The 22057-nt window shown below is 39.4% G+C and overlaps 1 protein-coding gene across 2 annotated transcripts in view; it reads left to right on the top strand.

Annotated features, from left to right (window-relative positions):
- A2ML1 (alpha-2-macroglobulin like 1) overlaps positions 1-22057 on the top strand; it is a 67522-nt gene that overhangs the window by 4189 nt on the left and 41276 nt on the right. For both annotated transcript variants that reach the window (XR_009356791.1, XM_059186210.1), the window contains exons 2-3: positions 20982-21165; positions 21492-21654. Coding sequence is in view for 1 of the 2 variants with exons in the window: in XM_059186210.1 (XP_059042193.1) it covers positions 20982-21165; positions 21492-21654 (347 nt within the window). In the remaining variant the exon portion in view is untranslated. The remainder of the gene's footprint in view (positions 1-20981; positions 21166-21491; positions 21655-22057) is intronic.

Raw genomic sequence — 22057 nt, 5'->3', positions numbered from 1 at the left:
GTTTCTTAAAACTTCTTTCACAAAGATTCTGTTACCTCCTTTTAGCCTTCCAGCCCAAAGATAACAATCTCTCCGAAAGGATGCTTCCTAATGTCAGTGCTCATGTGACTGTCAATTTCTGCTCATGCCTTTTAAAATAATTGCTTTGTCCTATTCCAATACCCTTTTTCCCTTGGATGGGTCCCTTGTACTCTCGTTCCACCTACTGGTTGGAGCTTGAAATAACAATGGGTTTCACCAACAATCCACTTCCTTTTACTTCTGTGAATATAGAATTTGTCATTAATGGAAATAGGCATCTCTTTTAGGAACTTGGTGACATTCTTTGGATTTTAAACATATTAATCTTTAATCTTATACCTTCAAATTTAAAAAAAATTTAAAAAAATTTTTAAAGTTTAAAAAAATTTAAAAATCGTCAAATCTGCCCCCAAAGACCTTTACAAAGCCAGAGGCTATATAGAAGGCATTTTTAGAAGGATGCTCTTGGAATTTTTATAGAATCCTACTATGCCTATTTGTTAGACAAGTTTTTGAAGATCAAGTCTCTACTATTAACTTTTCATTTATTGGAGAAGTGGAATAAATTCAAGATAAGTTCCATGCAAACGTCTAATTGATATTTGACAATAGGTCAACGCTAAATTTATAATTAGAACTTTTTTTCTTAGTGGTTACCCTAAGGATTATCATGAGTATCTTAGTTATAACAATCTAATTTAGATTAATGCCAAGTTAATTTTGAGAGTATTTAAAATTCTGTTTTTAATGTAGCCTGCCCCCTACCATGCTGTTATTCTTAGAAATCGTATCTTTAAACTTATATTTGTAATTATTGTATTATGCAATTGTCTTTTAAATTAGACAGGGAAGGAAAGCGTTACAAACAAGTAGTACAATTATACTCTATTTTTACACTTATCTACATAGTTTCCCTTACTGGTGCTCTTCATTTTATTCATGAGGCATTAAGGGATGCCTGACTGGGTCAGTTGGTAGAGCATGTGACTCTTGATCTTGGGATTGTGAGTTCAAGCCCCATATTGGGTGTAGAGCTTGTTTAAAAAAGCAAACACCAGGCGGCGCCTGGGTGGCTCAGTGAGTTAAAGCCTCCGCCTTTGGCTTGGGTCATGATCTGAGGGTCCTGGGATGGAGCCCCACCCATATCCTGCTCTCTGCTCAGCGGGGAGCCTGCTTCTTCCTCTCTCTCTGCCTGCCTCTCTGCCTACTTGTGATCTCTTGTCAAATAAATAAGTAAAATCTTAAAAAACAACAACAACAACAACAACAAAAAAACAACCACACAAAGGGAGAGCTAAGAGCCTGCTCAGCTTATGATCCCAGGGTCTTGGGATCCAGTTCCACATTAGGCTGCTTGCTCAGCTCCTGCTTTTCCTTCTGCCTGCTCCTCTCCCGCTTTGCATGCTCCTTCTCTGTCTCTCTGACAAATAAATTAAAAAAAAAAAAAAATGAGGATTCAAGTTACTGTCTGAAGTCCTTTTACTTCTGCCTGAATGATTCCCTATAGGATTTCTTGTAAGGCATTTCTGTTACTAAGGAAATCTTGAAGTTTTTGTTTATCCATGAATTACTTAATTTCTCCATTTTGGGAGATGTTTTTGCTGGATCTAGAATTCTTGAATGACAGGTTTTTTTCCCTTTCAGTAATTTAAATGTATTATCCCTTTTGATCAACATTTCTTTTTTGTTTTTAAAGATTTTTTTAAAGTATCTTTATACTCAACGAGGGGCTCAAGCCTATAACGCTGAGATCAAGAATTGCTCACTCTAGGGCTGAGCCTGCCAGGCACTTCTGATCTCTGTGTGTTCTGAGCAATCAGCTATTAATCTTATGGGAGATTTCTTATTCATGATGAGTTGTTCTCTCTTACTACTTTCAAGACTCTCTCCTCTTTTCATAGTTTGTATGCATCTGGGTGTTGATCTCTTTCAGTTTATTAACTTGGAGTTCATTGCACTTAGTTGTGTAGATTAATGTTTTTCTAATCAAATTTGGGGAATTTTTGGCAATTATTTCTTCAAATACTATTTTCTGCTCCTTTCCCTCTCACCACTTCAGTTACGAGTATATTGTCATGCTTGATGGTCTCCAAGTCTCTAAGGCTCTGTTTATTTTCCTTCATTCTTTTTCTGTTCCTAATGCTGGATAATCTCAATTGACATATTTTTAAAGTCACTGATTTATTTTTTTTCTCACAGCCTGCTCAAATTTGATGTTGAGCCCCTCTAGTGAATTTCTCATTTCAGTTATTTTATTTTTCAACCCCAGAATTCCTATTTGATTCCATTTTATTTTAATAAAGATGTTATTTATTTATTTATTTATTTATTTGCAGGTACGAGAGAGAGAGAGAGAGAGAGAGAGAGAGAACAGAAGTGGGAGGGCGGCAGAGCGAGACGGAGAAACAGACCCCCTGTTAAGCTGGAAGCCTGATGCAAGGCTCTATCTCAGGAGCCCAAGATCATGACCTGAGCTGAAGGCAGAAACTTAACTGACTGAGCCACCCAGGTGCCCCTCTATTTGGTTCCATTTAAAATGGCTATCTCTTGGGGTTCCTTTTTGGCTCAGTTGGTTAAGTGTCTGCCTTCAGCTCGGGTTCTGGTCCTAGAGTCCTGAGATGGAATCCTGTATGAGGCTCCTTGCTCAGCAGGGAACCTGCTTCTCTGCCTCTGCTCCCTGCTTGTGCTCTCTCTCATATAAATAGATAAATAAATAAATCCTTTTAAATAAATAAATAATAAAATAAAATTGCTGTCTCTTTATTAATAGTCTCTATTTAGTAAAACATTGTTCTCATACTTTTTTGCTTTTTTAGACATTGTTTTCTTTAGTTATTTAAACCTAATTAAAATAACTAATTTAAAGTCTTTGTCTAGTAAGTTCAGGGACTTTGGGGATTATTTCTGCTGAGTTTTTTTTTTTTTCCCTGTGTATAGGTCAAACTTTTTTGCTTCTAATAATTTTTTGTTGAAAACTGAACATTTCAAGGGCACCTGGATGGCTCAGTGGGTTAAGCCTTTGCCTTCGACTCAGGTCATGATCTCAGCATCCTGAGATCGAGCGCTGCATAGGACTCTCTGCTCAGCGGGGAGCCTGCTTCTCCCTCTCTCTCTGCCTGCCTCTCTGCCTACTTGTGATCTCTCTCTGTCAAATAAATAAATAAAATCTTAAAAAAAAAAAAGACAACAGCATTTAAAATAATAAAATGTGGCATCTCTAGAAATCAGATTCTTCTGCCTCCTCTGGATTTATTATTGTTACTCCTTTTTTATAGTTGTTCTTTGTCCAGTGACTTCTGAACTAATTCCATAAAATTTTCAACATCCCTATGAATATCTCATTCCTCAGCATTTCTTTTTAAGCATTTTGGTTAGTCTATTATTTATGCCATCATCTTAGGCAGCTATAATGTTAAAACATTCAACAAAAGCTCTCCTCTATTTCCCTGAGGTATTTAGCAGTGGGCAAGTTTGTGTGAGATTGGATAAAGAAAGGACTTTCCAGTAGTCTTCCAGGGACCCATTGGCAGACAGGTCAAATAATGACATTTTTGGGGGAATGAGATTCTTTCCATATCCCCCTCCCCCATTATTAGAAGTATAGGCAGCTTGCTTTCTTTCTTTCTTTCTTTCTTTCTTTCTTTCTTTCTTTCTTTCTTCTTGTTAAATGTTTTATTTATTTATTTGACAGATTGAGAGAGAGAGAGAGAGAGAGAGAGAGATCACAATTAGGCAGAGAGGCAGGCAGAGAGAGAGAGAGAGGTGGAAGCAGGCTCCCCACCCAGCAGAGAGCCTGATGCGGGGCTCGATCCCAGGACCCTGAATCCATGACCTGAGCCAAAGGCAGAGGCTTAACCCAGTGAGCCACCCAGGTACCCCGAGGCTGTTATTTTTCAAGGTTACTATGGAACTGGAAAGTGGGGGGTGGGACTAAGGAAAGAAGATGCCATAAAGCTCACTGCCATTACCAAGACTCAGCTGTTTTTCTTAAATAAATATTCTCTGGACTGCTGCAAACCTTCAGTTGATTTCCAGGGTCCTAAAATTGATCCTGACAATTTTGCTATGATTTTTTGTTGTTGTTGCTTTTAAAAATCCTTACTGCATGAGTTTTGCTGAAATCACCCCAATTAGACCTTTTTGCTCTCATTTAAAAAATTAATTCAGGGGGACCTGAGTGGTTCAGTTGGTTAAGCATTTGACTCTTGATTGCGGCTCAGGTCATGATCTCAGGGTCATGAGACCCAAGCCCGGCATGGAGCCTGCTTAAGATTCTCTCTCTTTCCCTCTCCCCTTACCCCTTCCCCCTTGCTAAAAGATGAGTTAATAATTTTTAAAATAAGAGTTCATTCATATTTATTAAATGCCTGCCACAGACAGACACTATTGTAAGTGGACTGAGGCTATAGCATCATGGTTCAATTGCTGTCTGAGTTTGGGTGTGGTTGGGTAGCAACTTCTTTTGCCCTGATGCATTCATATTTGAACTTTGATACGCTGTATAGTTTACTCAAATAGATTTGAAGAAGAAATAGTGAAACCTATAATTAGTAGAGAAGGGTGGGGAGGACACAGAGGCAAGCAAGGAGTGGTCCTAACTTCAACTGGATCATCCTTTCCTTTTCCCCAAATTATAACTTGATCTGCTTAGCTCCTGATTCTCCAGCAGTCGAGTCTCAAGTCCGCAGTCCTGGAGTGGGATGGACAGGCCCCTGTCTTCTGGCCTCTCCTGGAATGAGAACAGAAAGCTGGTTTTCTGAGAATACCATACCGTGTAGGATAGTAGTCAAGGTATCTTATAAGAGATTACTGAATAAGGTGTGCCAGTAGCTTTTTGGAGAACAAAGTATTCAAAGAGAATGTTAGCAGGTGAAAGACCAAAGATTATTTGTGAAAAAGTAGAAATAATCTGGACTTAAAAAAGTAACACCAGGGAGTAGAATAGTATGGACAAAATATAAGATAGGTAGATAGATATTATACACACACACACATATTTTTTAAGATTTTATTCATTTTTTTTGAAGACAGCAAGAGAGATAACAGAGGGAGAAGGAGACTCGCCACTGAGCAGAGCCTGATTTGGGCCTCAATCCCATGACCACAAGATCATGACCTGAGCCAAAGGCAGATGCTTAACCAACACCAACTGGTGTCCACATAAAATATATTTTTAAAGGGATCAAGAAAGCTGGAATAATATAAATAAAGAAGAATTCCAAGCACACAAGAACAATTTTTTTTCCTTAGCTGTATTAATGAGTGCTTATTACTAGTAAGCTTTTGGTATAGATGAATTGGAAATTTATGAGTGTCCCTGAATAACTATTATATACATTATATAACTGAATATATTTAACCTAGCTATGCTTAAGATAATATGTAGCATAAGGTAGCAAACTGTTAGGATAAGATGATAACAATAGGATAATATATAATTTATATAATTGTTATTCCAGAAACACCTTTATTATTTACAATAAAGTTCCCCCCTTCTAGGTGATATATTATGGTGTTTATTCAAGCTAAAACCTTCAAGTCAGGCTTCTGATATCCATGACAAAACTAAGTAGGCTAAGTCTTTACAGAATAACTATTAACGTGGCTGTTTCCTCTGTATGTGTTTGTGATGTGTCAGCAATGGGATTTTATGCAGTTTTGGAAATTATTAAACCCCAGACATTTTCCCCCACCAAATTCCAGGCAGGTTATCAAACTGATAACTGCATTAGATAGATTTTTTTAAATATTTTTTTATTTATTTGTCAGAGAGAGACAGAGGGAGAGAGAGTGAACACAGGCAGACAGAATGGCAGGCAGAGGCAGAGGGAGAAGCAGACTGACTCCCTGCTGAGCAAGGAGCCCAATGTGGGACTGGATCCCAGGTCGCTGGGATTATGACCTGAGCTCAAGGCAGCTGCTTAACCAACTGAGCCACCCAGGCCTCCCTAGATAGATTTTTTTTATAAAGATTTTATTTATTCATTTATTTGAGAGAGAGAGAGAGAAAGCACAAGCAGTGAGGAGGGGAAGAGGGAGGGGAGCCCAATGTGGGGCTTGATCCCAGGACCCCAGGGTCATGACCTGAGCTGAATGCAGACAGCACAAACTGAGCCACCCAGATGCCCCCATTAAATAGATTTTAAAATGGATCAGAAGAGATAAAAATATTTGACTAAAAGGGTAGTAAAAAGAAGTAAGCAACTAATGGAAGGTCAGCTAGCCTCCCACAGAGGAGGGGCTGGTATTATTGGGTGATTCTCCTTATACAGAAAGCAGAAACAGGGTGATGGGACAGAGAGATGGGACAGAAACAGAGAGACAAGACCGGCCAAAATCAAGCTTGTATCATGTTCTTATCGGCTGCCAATATTACGGGCAAACCACATTCTTGGGGGCCTCAGGGAGTTCGTGCTCTGGAGCTTATTTCAAAAGCAGTTTGATTCAAATTTAGAGCTGACACTGAAAGGCTTCGTGATTATAACTCAAAATATTAATTAGTTAGATCATTAAGTATAATGGATAGGAAATTATTTGGACTAAAGTAGTGTAAATATAATACTTAACTAGTGAAGCATGCTTGAAATTTCTCCCCTGCCACCAGCTTTATTGAGATATAATCCACAAATAACATTATGTTAGTGTAAGGCATACAATGTGATGATTTGATATGTGTATGTCACATCCATCTTATTGAAAATGGCAAGGGATGCCTGGGTGGCTCAGTTGGTTGGATAACTGCCTTCGGCTCAGGTCATGATCCTGGAGTCCCGGGATCGAGTCCCGCATCCGGCTCCCAGCTCCACAGGGAGTCTGCTTCTCTCTCTGACCTTCTCTTCGCTCATGCTCTCTCTCACTGTCTCTCTCTCAAATAAATAAATAAAATCTTTAGAAAAAGAAAATGGCAAGATCTCATCCTTTCTTTATGGCTATGTGTATATATGTGTACGTATACACATACCACGTCTTTTTTTTTTTTTTTTAAGATTTTATTTATTAATTTGACAGAGAGAAATCACAGGTAGACGGAGAGGCAGCCGGAGAGAGAGAGGGAAGCAGGATCCCTGCTGTGCAGAGAGCCCGATGCGGGACTCGATCCCAAGACCCTGAGATCATGACCTGAGCCGAAGGCAGTGGCTTAACCCACTGAGCCACCCAGGCGCCCCCATACCACGTCTTTTTATCCATTCACTTGTTTATCACAGTGAATTCTTAGGTTGCTTCCGTATCTTAGCTACTATAAATAATGCTTCAATAAACATAGAGGTGCATATATTTTCTTGAATTAGTGCTTTGTTTTCTTTGGGTAAATAACCAATAGTAGGATTACTGGATCATATGATAGTTCTTTTTTTTTTTTTTTTAAGATTTTATTTATTTATTTGACAGAGAGAGATCACAAGTAGGCAGAGAGAGAGAGAGGAGGAAGCAGGCTCCCCGCTGAGCAGAGAGCCCGATGCGGGACTCGATCCCAGGACCCTGAGATCATGACCCGAGCTGAAGGCAGCGGCTTAACCCACTGAGCCACCCAGGCGCCCCATATGGTAGTTCTATTTTTAACTTTTTGAGGAACTTCTTACTGCTTTCCACCAGGGCTCTACCAATTTACATTCCTATCAACAGTGTGGGAGGTTTCCCTTTTCTTTACATCCTTACCAACACTTACTATTTCTTGTGTTTTTGATTGTAGCCATTTGGCAGGTGTGAGATACATCATTGTGCTTTTGATTTGCATTTCTCTGATGACTAGTGATGTTGAGCAAAATTTCAGGTACCTGTTGGTCTTTTGTATGTCTTCTTTGGAAAATGTCTATTTTAGATCTTTGTGCATTTTATTATTTTTAAAAGATTTTATTTATTTATTTGACAGAGAGAGAGATCACAAACAGAGGGAGGAGAGGGAGAAGAAGGGTCCCTACTGAGCAGGGAGCCTGATGCAGGACTTGATCCCAGGACTCCAGGATCATGACCTGAGCTGAAGACAGACACTTAACATACTTGGCCATCCAGGTGCCCCTCTTCTAGCCCATTTAAAACTGGATTATTTGCCTTTTTAAATTTTTATTTTTATTTTTATTTTAACTTTTATTTAGTTATTTGACAGAGAGAGAGAGCGCATAAGCTGGCAGAGTAGCAGGCAGAGGGAAAGGGAGAAGCAGGCTCCCTGCTGAGCAAAGAGCCTGATTCAGGGCTTGATCCTAGGATCCTAGGATCATGACTTGAGCTGAAGGCTTAATCAACTGAGCTACCCAGGCACCCCATTTGCTTTTTTTTTTTTTTTAAACTATCGAGTTGTACAAGTTCCTTATGTATTTTGGATGTCAACTCTTTATCAGATAGATGGTTTGCAAATATTTTCTCTCATTCAATACATTGCTTTTTCATTTTGTTGATAATTTCTTTTGCTGTGCAGAAACTTTTTCATGTGATGTACTTGCTTATTTTTGTTTTTGTTGCTTGTGCTTTGGGTGTCATATCCAAAAGTCATTGCTGGGTGCCTGGGTGGCTCTAAAGCAGCCATCTCTTCATTTTGGCCCAGGTCATGATCTCAGGGTCATGAGATCAAGCCCTGTGTCAGGCTCCACGTTCATAGGGAGTCTGCTTGAGATTTTCTTCCTCTCCCTCTGCCCTTTCCCCCTGCTTGTGCTACTTCTCTCTCAAATAAATAAGTAAAATATCTTTTTATAAATAAAGTATTTTTTAAAGATTTATTTATTTTAGAGAGGGAGAGGGAGAAGCAGACCCTCTACTGAGCAGGAACCCCCTCCCCCCCACTCCCTGCCCAATGTGGGGCTCAATCCTAAGACCCTGAGATTGTGAGCTGAGCTGAAGGCAGACACTTCACCAACTAAGCCACCCAGGGGCCCCTAAAATAAACAAATCTTTAAAAAAAAATCATTGCCAAGACCAGCATTAAGTAGCTTTTTTCTTACGTTTTCTTCTAATAATTTTATCATTTCAGCTCTTACATTTATTTAAGTCCTTAATCCATTTTAAGTTAATTTTTTGAGATAGGGATCTCTGGCTATGGCTTTGTACTCGTCTCTCATTTGGGACAAATTTCTCTGTTTTCTTATCTTATCTAAGTCTCTGTGCCTGTTTCTGTATGCTCAGAAAGTCAGTTACGTCTCCTGTTCTTGAGGGTAATGGCTTAATGAAGAAGAGGTCCTGTAGTGCCCTGCAGTATAGCATACCCTTGTTCCCCAGGGACTGATGCTTCTGGAAATCTCTCTAACATGTGCAGCATGTGCTTTGCTGATGTGTCCTGGCTCCTTTATTCTTCAGGCTGGTTGTCTGCAGAGGCTGTCTTTACCTGTTTTGGTCAGTGTTTGGTCCCTGGCCAGAATGTGGCTTGTTTTAACTAGGTGTGCTCTAGTCTGCTTGTGAAGTGAGGCCTGTTGCTGCTGCCATAGAAACTGAGGCCTTGCAAAACTCCTGGGTTTGGAGATGTGGTGTTGTCAGGGTTGGAGCCAGTCTTCTAGGGGAGGGGGCCATTATGCTGGGACTGAGGGGGCAGTGTGTTACTGGAAAGGGCGTTCTTCAGAGTGCAGGGAACAGGGCTTGGTGTAAGCTTTCTCATTCTCAAAATTGCTTTGGCTATTTGGGGACTTTTGTGGTTTCATATGAATTTCAATGTTTATTTTTCTATTTCTGTGAGGAAAAAAACACATTGGAATTTTGATTGGGATTGCATTGAGTCTATAAATGACTTTGGATAGTATGGACATTTTAACAATATTAGTTCTTCTCACCCATAACCTTGAGATATCTTTCTACTTCTTTGTGTCTTCTTCATTTTTTCTCATTAATGTCTTATAGTTTCCACATGTACAACTCTAAGTATTTTATTGATCTTAATGCTATTGTAAATGGGAATTTATTTTTTTTTAAGATTTTTTAAAAATTTACTGGACATACAGAGACATCACAAGTACGCAGAGAGGCAGGCAGAGAGAGAGGGGGAAGCAGGCTCCCTGCTGAGGGGCTTGATCCCAGAACCCTGGGTTCATGACCTGAACCAAAGGCAGAGGCTTTAACCCACTGAGCCACCCAGGTGCCCTTCAAATGGGATTGTTAAAAGCTTCTTTTTCAGATAGTTTGTGTTTGAAGTGTCTATATAGCAAGACTGGTGCTATCACCAGTTAAAAGCTACCTGACACTTACTCTTCATAGTCACTTCAGGGAGAGACAGATATAAAGGAAAGGGGTAATATAAGATAGAAACATATATTAAAAGACAAGTAATAAAAAATTTTTAATAAAAATAATAAATACAAGTAGTTATTAATAATAGAAAATGGAATATAATTTAGGGTATTTCAAAATTTCATGTTTTATGTTCCTCCAAATTGGTATTCATTTTTTTATTAACTTTCTGTAGACTATGAATATAGAGTATAATAAAATTGATTATTTAAGATTTATTTGATGTAGACTAAAATTGAAATTGGACATACTGGTTTTCCCTTGTATCCGTATCAACCAGAACCTTCAGAGGCAACCACAAAGTGTTCTGTACCTAAAAAAGAGAGCACCTGGGTGGCTCAGTGGGTTAAAGCCTCTGCCTTCGGCTCAGGTCATGGTCCCAGGGTCCTGGGATCAAGCCCCACATCAGCAGGGAACCTGCTTCCTCCTCTCTCTGCCTGCCTCTCTGCCTACTTGTAATCTCTGTGAAGTAAATAAGTAAATAAAATATTTTTTAAAAATTAGAAAAAAAAAGAGAACTTTGCTGTGTACATGTGTGTGTATGTTTGTTGTGGGAATGAGAGAAACACATAGGAATTATTTTAAACTGTAGAAGCAAGTTTCCTAGTATATTTCTAATAAGACTCTGATGGATATTTATGGACAATCTAATCATGATCTCACCAGCACTTATCAGTGTTGACTGATAGACTGAAAGCTTCCTGGATGCCAGGTACTATATTAAATGTGGAGATAAAACAGTTAGCAAAATAGAGTTCCTGTCCTCAGGAGTTATATAGTCTATGCCTACCAGAGAGGCTTCCAAATGAATGTAGATGTGAATCTTATATCCTGGGCCTTCAGATGCTAACTAACTATTTCACAGTGTGGATTAAATTTAACATTCACTGTTTTACTTACCTGTTACTATTTATATGGGTATATATTAAAGAAAATTACAGAAAATAAAACACAGAGGCAGCCCCTCATATTTTCTGAACAACTCTCCTTTCCCATCAAGGGAGAGTTCATGTGGATTCATTCCACAGAGAGCTCAGGAGTGTTGGCATCTTATTTCTTCTACCCCATACAGTTACCATTTTCACTTGATTCCAGGTAGCAGAGCACCAAACTACATCGCTAATGATAAGTTCAGAGAAGTTCTGGGAAAAACTGACTGCAAGAGAACGAGAACAATGAGGGAAAGGTAGACAGTTTCATGACCTTTTCCTATTGGACATTGGTGTGGGAAGTGCAGAGGAGAGTCGGCATTCTGAGCCTTTATGATCAGAACTTTGCTCTAAACTCCAGGCAGTCTTTCTGAGTAACTAGCATTATAGCAGCTATTCTCAAAGTATGTTCCCTGGCCCAGGAACATCAGCGTCATCTGAGAACTTGTTCAAAAGGCAAATTCTCAGGCCCCACCTTAGACCAAGGAGTAAAAAACTCTGGGACAGGGGCCCAACAAAAGGTATTTCAATAAACATTTTGTCATGTCTCTCTTATTAATAAATCAATTGAGACGAAAGATAGATTCTTTGGGACGCTTGGCCGCCTCAGTTTGGTAGAGTGTGTGACTCTTAATCTCAGTGTTGTGAGTTCAAGCCCCACCTTGGGTGTGGAGCCTACTTAAGGAAAAAAAAAAAAAAAAAAAAAAAAGATGAATCCTTCTTCCTAGTGTGGAAAGTAAGCTACAAGAAAGAACAATTAATTAATGGTGCCACTGATCATAAAATCATACCCAACAGAAGCTTCAGACAGAGAGGGAACATTGAAAGAGTGTGGAGAGTCAGAACAGAGGAAATGAATTTGGAGATAATTAAGAGATGGATAAGATGTGGGATGATCTTTGCCCTTTGCTCCTTATTTATGCATTCATCCTGAGTAACTAGGCTAGAGGAAGGATTAGGATAAGCTCTGCCTCTCACAGAATAGGTTGGGAAAGAGGAACGTAAGTAAAGAGTGACAAGACAAGATGACTAGTGCTGTGGTCAAACTCACTAGGAACCCAAGTTTTGGGACATAGGAAAAAGACAAAGTTCTCTCTGGAGCAGTGAAGAATATGAAGTAAGGTAGAAACGTCTTATGGAAATGTCAGCTAAATTTGGAAGGATGATGAGAGATTCTCCAGGTAGAGAAGGAGAAAAGGCAATCTGGGCAAAGGGAATGACATGGACAAAAGCTACATGTATGAAGTCCTTTCCTGTCTGCTTTGCGGTGTCTCTTTGTGCCTTCTGCTGATCATGTGAAACCCTTGGTGTAGCCAAACAAAAGAAAAACATCTCTCTACAGATCTTTCTCTCTCTTTCTAAGATTTTATTTATTTATTTGACAGAAAGAGAGCAGGAGAGCACAGACATGGGGAATAGCAGAGGAAGAGGGAGAAGCAGCTCCCTACCGAGCAGGGACCCCCCTCCCCCGCCAAATCCAGGGCTCTATTCCAGGACCCTGGGATCATGACCTGAGAAGAAGACAGTCGCTTAACCAACTGAGCCACCCAGATGCCCCCAGATCTTCCTCTTTTTAATGAAAGTTGCAAGTTTTTAAATTTAGGAAATACTGAAACACAAATTTACTTTTATTATTTTTTCACAACCTGCAGATCTTTTATTATTATTATTTAAAAATTTTTGAAGATAGTTTATTTATTTATTTATTTATTTTTAAGTAGGCTCTGTGCCCAACATGGGACTCAAACTCATGACCCCAAGATCAAGAGTCACATGCTCCACCAACTGAGCCAGCCAGCTGCCTCTATTTTAATTTTCAATGATGGTAAAAAATACATAAAGTAAAATTTACCCTCTTAATCAATTTTAAGTGTATAGTTCAGGACTGTTAACCACATTCACATTGTTGTGTAGCAAGTCTGCAAATCTTGCTTATATCATTCTTCAAATTGCTAATTGCCGGAAAGTTGCTAACTCTGAGAAAGCCTGTTCCACCATTGTTTTTAATAATACTAAAGCTAACATTTGGGGTGCCTGGGTGGCTCAGTAAGTTAAGTGTCTGCCTTCGGCTCAGGTCATGACCCCAGAGTCCCGGGATCAAGTCTCGCATTGGGCTCCCTGGTTGGCAGGGAGTCTGCTTCTCCCTCTGCCCCTCCCCCACTCATTCTCTCTCTCTCTCTCAAATAAATAAGTAAAATCTTAAAAAAATAAAGCTAATATTTATAAGAAGCTAAGTATGCGTCAGGCACTTTTCTATATACTTCCATGCATCACATTATTTGATTCTTACACCAATTTTGTAAGATAAGTGGTATTATTGTTCCTATTTTATAGATGAGGAAACCAAAGCAGAGAGAGGTTAATACCTTGTCATGAGTCACACAGCTAACCAATGGCACTCAGTATACAGATTCTTTGTACCATTGTCTTCTGCAAGACTGGTGTGTTCTGGTTGCTATGGCAGCAAGTAGCTGTTTTAAATCTCCCTTTGCAGTGAAGTTAACATCCTAGAAATTCAAGCTAAATACATTTGATATAACTAAGCACCCTTTTCTAGCTCAGGCAATACTATTTTTTCATTCCATAACTAATACATTACTAGATGCACAGATAGTCCCCATGGCTGGAACCTTGCCTAGACCCATTCTAGCTTCTCTTTTAGATCCACAGAATTGGAAAATATTCAATAGGATCCCAAAGTTAACCAATCTTATCTGCTAGAATTGAAGGGCCAGGATAAAAGAAGATTAATGGCTGAAGAGAATTTAGGTGGCTTTATTGGGTTTATAGAAAAGCTGAGAGAAACAGACATGAGTAGTGGTGGGCCCTGAAGAAGTTACAAAGGGAAGAGGAGAAAAATTGCATCAGAAAATCAAAATAGAAGAGAAGAAAAAGGTGCCAAAGAGATTATGCAAAGCATGTTCCTCAGTATTTCTTTCCTCATTTTTCATTCCCTTTGTCTTGACATGTAAAAAAATGCCTCATTCCTATGATGTAACTCCGAATGAACTGTTTTTTTGCTTTATGCAGTCTTTAATCTTTTAAAGTGATTAAAAATGGACTTGAATGTCTTTTGTATTTATTTTGTTTGATACCATTTCCAGAAATCCTCATTTATTTGTGCAGTTTCTGTCTGGCACCCTGAGAGGAGTTAGCTAACTTTCTATAAATGATCAGATAGTAAGTAATGAGGCTTTGCATGGCAAATGGTCTCTTGTAATCCCTCAAGTCTACCAGGATAGCGCAAAAGCAAATGACTGTTACTGTGCTCCAATAAAACTTTTTTTACAAAACCTGTGAGAGGCTGGATTTAACAGGCTCTCAGTTTATATAGTGCAGGCTATAGTTTGTCGCCTTCTGTCGTATCTGCCTCCTAAGCTCCCTTTAATATTGCTTGTAGCACAGATCTGGCAATGCATTCTCTCAGCTTTGGCTTCTCTGAAAAAGTCTTTTTTCCCCCTTCATTATTGAAAGATATTTTTGTTGGCTACAGAATGCTGACTTTTGGGGGTTTTTTCCTTCATTATTTGGAAAACGTCAATCCATTGTCTTCTGGTTAACATTGTTTCTCATGGGAAATTTGGTATACTTCCTACCTTTATTTTTCTATATACTAGGTGTATTTTATTTTGGCATTTATCCTGCTTGGAATTCTCTATGATTCTTGGATCTGTTGTTTGATTGGAAAATTCTCACCTGTTGTCTCTTCAAACATTTCTTCTGCTTGTTCTTTCTCTCTTCTCTTTCTAGGATTCCGATGACATAAATTTTAAACCATTTGATATGCTCCTACAGTTCTTGGATGTATTGTTCTATTTCTTTTCTAGTTTTATTGAGAAACAATGGCCATACATCCCTGTATAAGTTTAAGGCATACAGCATGATGTTTTCATTTATGTATATTGTGAAATGATTACACGAATAGGTTCAGCTAACATCCATTTTCTTATAATAGATACAGTAAAAAGAGAAAGAAAAAAAAGAAGAAAAGAAAAAAGAAAGAAAATTTCTCCTTGCCATGAGAAAGAACTTTTAGGATTTACCTTTTTATTTTTTATTTATTTTTTAAGTCTTTTTTTTTTTTTAAAGACTGTATTTATTTATTTGACAGACAGAGAGAGAGATCACAAGTAGGCAGAGAAGCAGGCAGAGTGGGGCGGGGAAGCAGGCTCCCTGCTGAGCAGAGAGCCCAATGCGGGACTCAATAACAGGACGCTGGGATCATGACCTGAGCCGAAGGCAGAGGCTTAACCCACTGAGCCACCCAGGTGCCCCATGGATTTACCTTTTTAACAACTTTCCTATTTGGGGAACCTGGCTGACTCATTTGATGAAGAATCTGACTGTTGATTTCAGGGTCATGAGTTGAAGCTCCCTATTGGGCATGAATCCTTCTTAAAATAAAAATAAAATAAATTTAAAAAATAACTTTCCTATAAATCCTACGGCAGTGTTTGCTACAGTTATCATGATGTACATTACATCTCTACTATGTATTTATCATATAACTGGAAGTTTATACCTTTTGACCACCAACCTTCAATTCCCCTTCCCCTCTATCTCTGGTAACCACAAGTCTAATATCTTTTTCTATGAGCTTTGTTTTGTTTTGTTTTAGAGACATATAGAGAGTGTGCAAATAGGGGACAGGGGTGAGAGGCAGAGGGAGAGTGAGAAAGAGAATCTTAAGCAAGCTCCATGCTCAGCATGGAACCCAATATGGGGCTTGATCTCCCAACCCTGAGATCATGACCTGAGCCGAAATCAAGTTGAGCACTTAACTGACTGAGCCACCCAGGCACCTATTTTTTTTATTTTAGATTCCACATAAATAAGTAAACTCATAGAATATTTTTCTCTCTCCGTCTGACTTATTTTGCTTAGCATAATGCCTTCAAACTCCATCCACATTGTAAGTGGTAAGATTTCTTCATTTTTTATGGCTAAATAATATTCCTGTGTGTATGTGCCAGTATATACACACATATATATCACAACTTCTTTATCCTTTCATCCGTCAGTGGATACTTAGGTAGTTTCCATGTATTGGCTATTGCAAATAATGTTGCTGTGAACATGGGGGTGCAGATACCTTTTCAAGTTAATGTTTTCATTTCCTTTGAATATAGTCCCCAAAGTGGATTGTGAAATTATATGATAGTTCTATTTTTAAGTTTTTGAGGATCCTCCATCCTGTTTACCATGGTGGCTGCACCAATTCATAAGCCCATCAACAGTTCACAAGTGTTCCCTTTTCTCCACATACAAGCTAACATTTGTTACCTCTTGTCTTTTTGATGAGGTTAAATTTTTTTCTACCTTTTTGTCCTCTGTGCTTCAGTTGGATAATTTCTATTGACTTATTTATAAGGTAAATATTGGTTAATTATTTTCTCAGCTGTGACAAGTTTACTTAAGAGCCTGAGGAAGGAGTTGCTCATCTCTGATAACTTATTTTTTTTTTAATTTTCAGCATTTCTAATTGACTTTATCACTTCCATCTTTCTGCTGAAATTTCCCATCAGTTTATGGATATTGTCCACCATTTTTATTATAGTCCTTAAGGACTATAATATATAGTATTACTTCTACTTCTATTACTTCTAGCCATTTGATTTTTAATTTTTATTTTCTTAAAAGATTTTTTCTCAAAATATTTTCTACATCCAACATGGGGCTCAAACTTACAGGCCGGAGATCAAGAGTCCCAGGCTCTACTGACTGGGCCAGCCAGGAGCCCCTCTTCTAGTCATTTTAAAGTTCCATTCGGATAGATCTCACTCCAATATCATCTATGAGTCTGACTCTGTCGGTTGCTTTGTATCTTCACAGGGCGTTGTCACCATTGTTGTCTTTGTTGTCATCATCATCTTCTTTTTGTAAGTCATATAATTTTTTTCTTTTAAGTAAGCTCTACACCCAGCATGGGGCTTAAACTCACAATCCTGAGATCAGGAGTTGCATGCTCTAATAACTGAGCCATCCAGGCACCCCATCACATAATTTTTGCTTAAATGACAGACACCTTGTCCAAAACAGGGGAGATTAAGTAAATAGCCTTTATATCTAGAAAGGGACACATCTCTTCTCAGTAGATGGAGTCATTCTGGTTAAAAGATGAGGTGGATTTAGGACTTGCTCTTTCCGTGTACCATAAGCTTCAAATTCCTCTTATGATGCCTTGTACTTGGGGTCGGGTCTGGAATGCTGGAGGCTTTTCTCAATGTTTGTTTTCCACTTTCAGCTCTCAGTTCCCTATACACATTATAGGCACCACAGAGGTGGTCTCTCTCCATATTTTTGCCCCTCTGCCAGTGGTGGACTGCTACTATTTGTTATGTTTTTGGCTGGGTTGCTGGTGAGAGGGTGCGGTAGTTCTCTCTTGACCTTTTCATCTTCAGTCATAGGTAGTCTATATGCCTGTGCCTTGGAGGATAAGATGTTCTTAGAAGTCCTGCCTCTACTCCTAATCAAACTTTGCTTTGTGTCTATGGCATGTCTTGTGTAGGTGTTTCCCGCCCTTCCTTCAGTCTTAGGAAACCTCTGAAAGTATGAGTATAGAATTCTTGGCTGAGGTCTGTTTCTTTTCCCTCCCTGTGAGGTTGTGTTTTTTTTTGTTGTTTTTTTTGTTTTTGTTTTTTCCTCTTTTTCACTCTGTCCTTTCCCTGGCAACAGTGGGTCTTTACCTGTGCAACAATTGGGAGAACAGTATTTACCACTTTTTTCCAGAATCTTAAGCTTTCTTAAAAGAGTTTGGGCAGCTGGGGCCTTTCCTGCGGGATAGATAATACTGTCCTCTATGTCTATACTACTATGGGAGGCTCTTTTCAGTCTCATTCTGTATCCAATCTTTCTTACGAGCCCTTGGTAACGGTCATGGAAGAGAACCCGTAAATAAGTACAAGCTTCCCGTATGGCACACAGAGATTCTTTGTTGTTATTCTAGACCAAACTAGACCTTTAGTGATTCATTAAAATCTTAGCTGTGTCCTTAGTTGCTTCTGTGATGGCCCAAGTACCTCCCATGTTCCAGCACAGAGGAGACAACTCAACACTTAAGTCTCTTCTTGGAAGAAGCTGTGCCTCCTTGGATTTTAGACTAGTGAGTTAACTGGCAATCTCTGCTCAGCTCTTACATTCAACTTTCTGGTTCAAAAAAGGTTATGATTTAGCTTTTTTGAGTATCAGGGAGGGGAAAATGCTCTTTCCAACTTTTTTTTTTTTAATATCCTAAGTGGAAGTGGAACTTCCTACCTATTGTTTTGTGTCATCCAATTAGTGTTGCAAACAATTCCCCTTGTCATGAAAATACTGTTTTTAATGGCTGTGTATTGTTGCTTTATATTAATATAGCAATTTTCCAACCAAATTTATATTATTGGGCATTGTATAGACTTAACATTTGATTTTCCCAGCATCTTTACTCCAGTGCACTTCCTATAGTAATGGACTCCTTTCTTTAGAAAACCCCCTCCTGTCCAATTCCATGTGTTATTTTGGGATTGCCAGTCACAGTACTTCATCGTGCTGGCCTCTGCATGGTAAGAATGACCCAGGTCCACCTGTTGTAGTATCTTGGCTACAGTGATTAATCCAGAGCTGAGCATATGAGACAAGGAGGAACAAAATCCATTTTCAGAAATTTCTCTGAGTTAGATGAAAAACTTCTGTATCTTGGGATCATAGGGCTGGAAGGATTCCCAACTCCCTCTTCTCCACTACTTGAAGGAAATCCTGTGTATAGTGGGACTGAGAGATTGGGAGAAATGAGTCCTGACAGCATCATTGCCTAATTTCAGGCCATAGCATTTCCAGTTTCTCTGGTTCCTTCGATTCTTCATGTCTGATCCACCCATTACCAAAAAATTCTTTTTCGTCTAAGTTGGTTTGATTTGGGTTGTTCATTCATTGGGTTGTACATTTGGGTTGTACTCCAGAAAGTATCCTAATTTATACCCTAGGTAGCGTTCAAGTCTCGCTAAAATAAAGAATACAGTGAAGAAACTTACGGTCGATACATTTTTTGCATACATGCATGCTCTCTTCGCTCATTAAGAAACATTTCCAATGGGGCACCTGGGTGACTCAGCAGGTTAAGCCTCTGCCTTTGGCTCAGGGTCCTGGGATTGAGTCCTGCATGGGTCTCTCTGCTCAGCAGAGAGCCTGCTTCCCACCCCCCCAGCTCTCTCTCTGCCTGTCTCTCTGCCTACTTGTGATCTCTCTGTCAAATAAATAAATCTTAAAAAAAAAAAAAAAATTCCAAAATAAGAATTGCTGGGTCATAGAAATGTGAAAGTGTTTCGATGTGTGTGAAATTGTCTTCAGAAAGGTTATCCATTTATACTTTTATAAGGAGTGTATATGTCCCTATTTCCACATAATCACAGGAATACTGAGTAGTATTAATTTTTAAAATTCCCCAATAGATAGAGATATACTGCTTTTCTCTTGATACTATTCCTATACCTGTGTTCCCAAGTATGTCTTTTTTTTTTTTTAAGATTTTATTTATTTATTTGACAGAGAGAGAGATCACAAATAGGCAGAGAGACAGACAGAGAGAGAGATGAGGAGAGGCAGGCTCCCTGCTGAGCAGAGAGCCCAATGCGGGACTCGATTCCAGGCCCCTGGGATCATGACCTGAGTCGAAGGCAGAGGCTTAACCCACTGAGCCACCCAGGCGCCCCCCAAGTATTTCTTAATAGAATAACAAGAGAGCAAAGATCAAACGTGGATGGAAATTTGGAATGAAACCAGAAAAAAAGGGAGAAGTCCAAAATTTGTTCTGAGAGCATTACCACTGTGAATACTCAGCCCTGAGATTTCCCCAGAAAGGTATTAAGGACTGGCTGAGCCAGTATGAATGTTTCAGGGAGAAATAAATTTGAGGGAGTGAATAGAAGTCCTACCCAGGGTTACCACCTTAGCCTGAGGGCTCCAATAGGTGATTGGCTGATGCATTAATCAAAAGCTCCACACCCTGTGGGGTTAATATATATATTATAGCAGGGACCCAGACTTCTGGTTCCTGCTATTGAGGAATCTCACCCACAAGGATGTGGGCTCAACTCCTTCTAGGAATATTGACCCTAACACTAGCCATTGCAGAAAAATATCTCCCATAAGTGCTTGGTGTCAGTGTTGATTTGGGGCAGGTGGCTTCTTTGCTTTTCTCAAATGTAAATACAGAAGAGAAGAGATAATCTCTGATTTATTTTAATTTCCTTCTCATCTGTTCCTTCTTTGGTTTCATTTCTCCTTTATCCAGAGAGAAAGGCAGAGGCACCAAAAGGAAGCTTTAAGAAAGATAACGTTAGGGCACCTGGGTGGCTCAGTGGGTTAAGCTGCTGCCTTTGGCTTGGGTCATGATCTCAGGGTCCTGGGTTCGAGTCCTGTATCGGGCTCTGTGCTCAGCAGGGAACCTACTTCCTCCTCTCTCTCTCTCTGCCTACTTGGGATCTCTCTCTGTCAAATAAATAAGTAAAATCTTTAAAAAATAAAAAAGATAATGTTTTTAAAAAAAGATAATGTTTATAGTAGACTCCTCATACCCTGTTCTCTCTAATAGAATTAATTTCCTTTCTGGTACCCTAGGTGTAGATTCTCAGTGATGGCCTCCTAGTTGTGGTTGGTTTAAGGCTGTGCACAGCTTAAGGCTGATTTATTTGTTACTCACCTGTTTGTCCCTTATAGAAAATAAGGTTCACAAAGGCGGGGATCAGTCTGTTAAATTCACTGCTGTATGCTGAGTGCTTAGGAAAGGGCTTAATTTTTCACTGAGTGAATGAATCATTACGCCCTGAAATCCTTTTGCTTCCTTAATAGAAACTACCTGGTGACAGTACCAGCCCAGCTTAACTTCCCCTCTACCCAGAGAGTTTGTTTGGATCTGAGCCCTGGGTGCCTTGATGTAAAATTCACTATTACTCTGAAGACCAAGGACAAGACTCAGAAGTTGCTAGAAACCTCTGGATTGAAGAAGAGGCACTTACAGTGCATCTCCTTTCTGGTAAGCACAGATTTAACTCCAACTCTGCTCTCTTCCTTTCTTAGCTTCCTTCCTAGGCATTTAGACAATCTAAACTGTAAGTATGATTTCTGTTATTTTACTTTTGCTACAGTCTTTAAACCTGTCTCCCCTAAACCTAAACTGAACTCTTGGCCGTAACACATTCACAATTTCCTTGACCTTGGATTTCTTCTTTTACTTTTTGACCTTAACCTCTGAACATGGTTTCTCTTCTTCCTGGCAACTTGTTTTATGACCCTACCCTTGCTACCCCCAGCTGTTTCCCCAATATCCTACTCTGCCACAGAGCTCCCTTCTCTTTTCAGGTACCACCTCCTGCTGGTGGCACAGAGGAAGTGGCTACAATCTGGGTTTCGGCTACTGGAAATAATACCAGCTTTGAGGAGAAGAAAAAGGTTCTAATTCAGAGGCAGGGGAATGGCGTCTTTATACAAACTGACAAACCTATCTACAACCCAGGGCAGGAAGGTAAGAGGCACACAGACGGGATTCGACAAAAGACAGGACAAACCGTTGCCCATATTCTGAAAGAGGGCCTTTGTGGTTGGGTGAGAGGTCAATGGAACAAGGCAGGAGGGAGGAAGGTTTGCAGGGAGGAGGGGTCCCAGGTGTTGAAGACACGCTGTGTTACATCAGTGGGAGTAAGTGGGTGGAGTTGCTAGTGTGTGTGTGTATCTGAAACAAAAGTACACATTTTTCCTGGGATGGAATTTGGCAACTTTAACTGGGCTTCTGCATCTTACAGCAAGCTGCTGATGTGAATAAGACAGCATCAAGAAACATTTTATAAGAACATTTTCAAGGGCTTTTTGCTTGAGCCCCTGGTATTTGTACTTTGTGCCTTCTTCGGTAGAAGGGCCTTACATTCTAA

The sequence above is a fragment of the Mustela lutreola genome, chromosome 8 (assembly GCF_030435805.1).
Source record: "Mustela lutreola isolate mMusLut2 chromosome 8, mMusLut2.pri, whole genome shotgun sequence".
In the NCBI taxonomy this organism is placed as follows: Eukaryota; Metazoa; Chordata; class Mammalia; order Carnivora; family Mustelidae; genus Mustela; species Mustela lutreola.
This window is presented reverse-complemented; position numbering and strand designations above follow the sequence as displayed.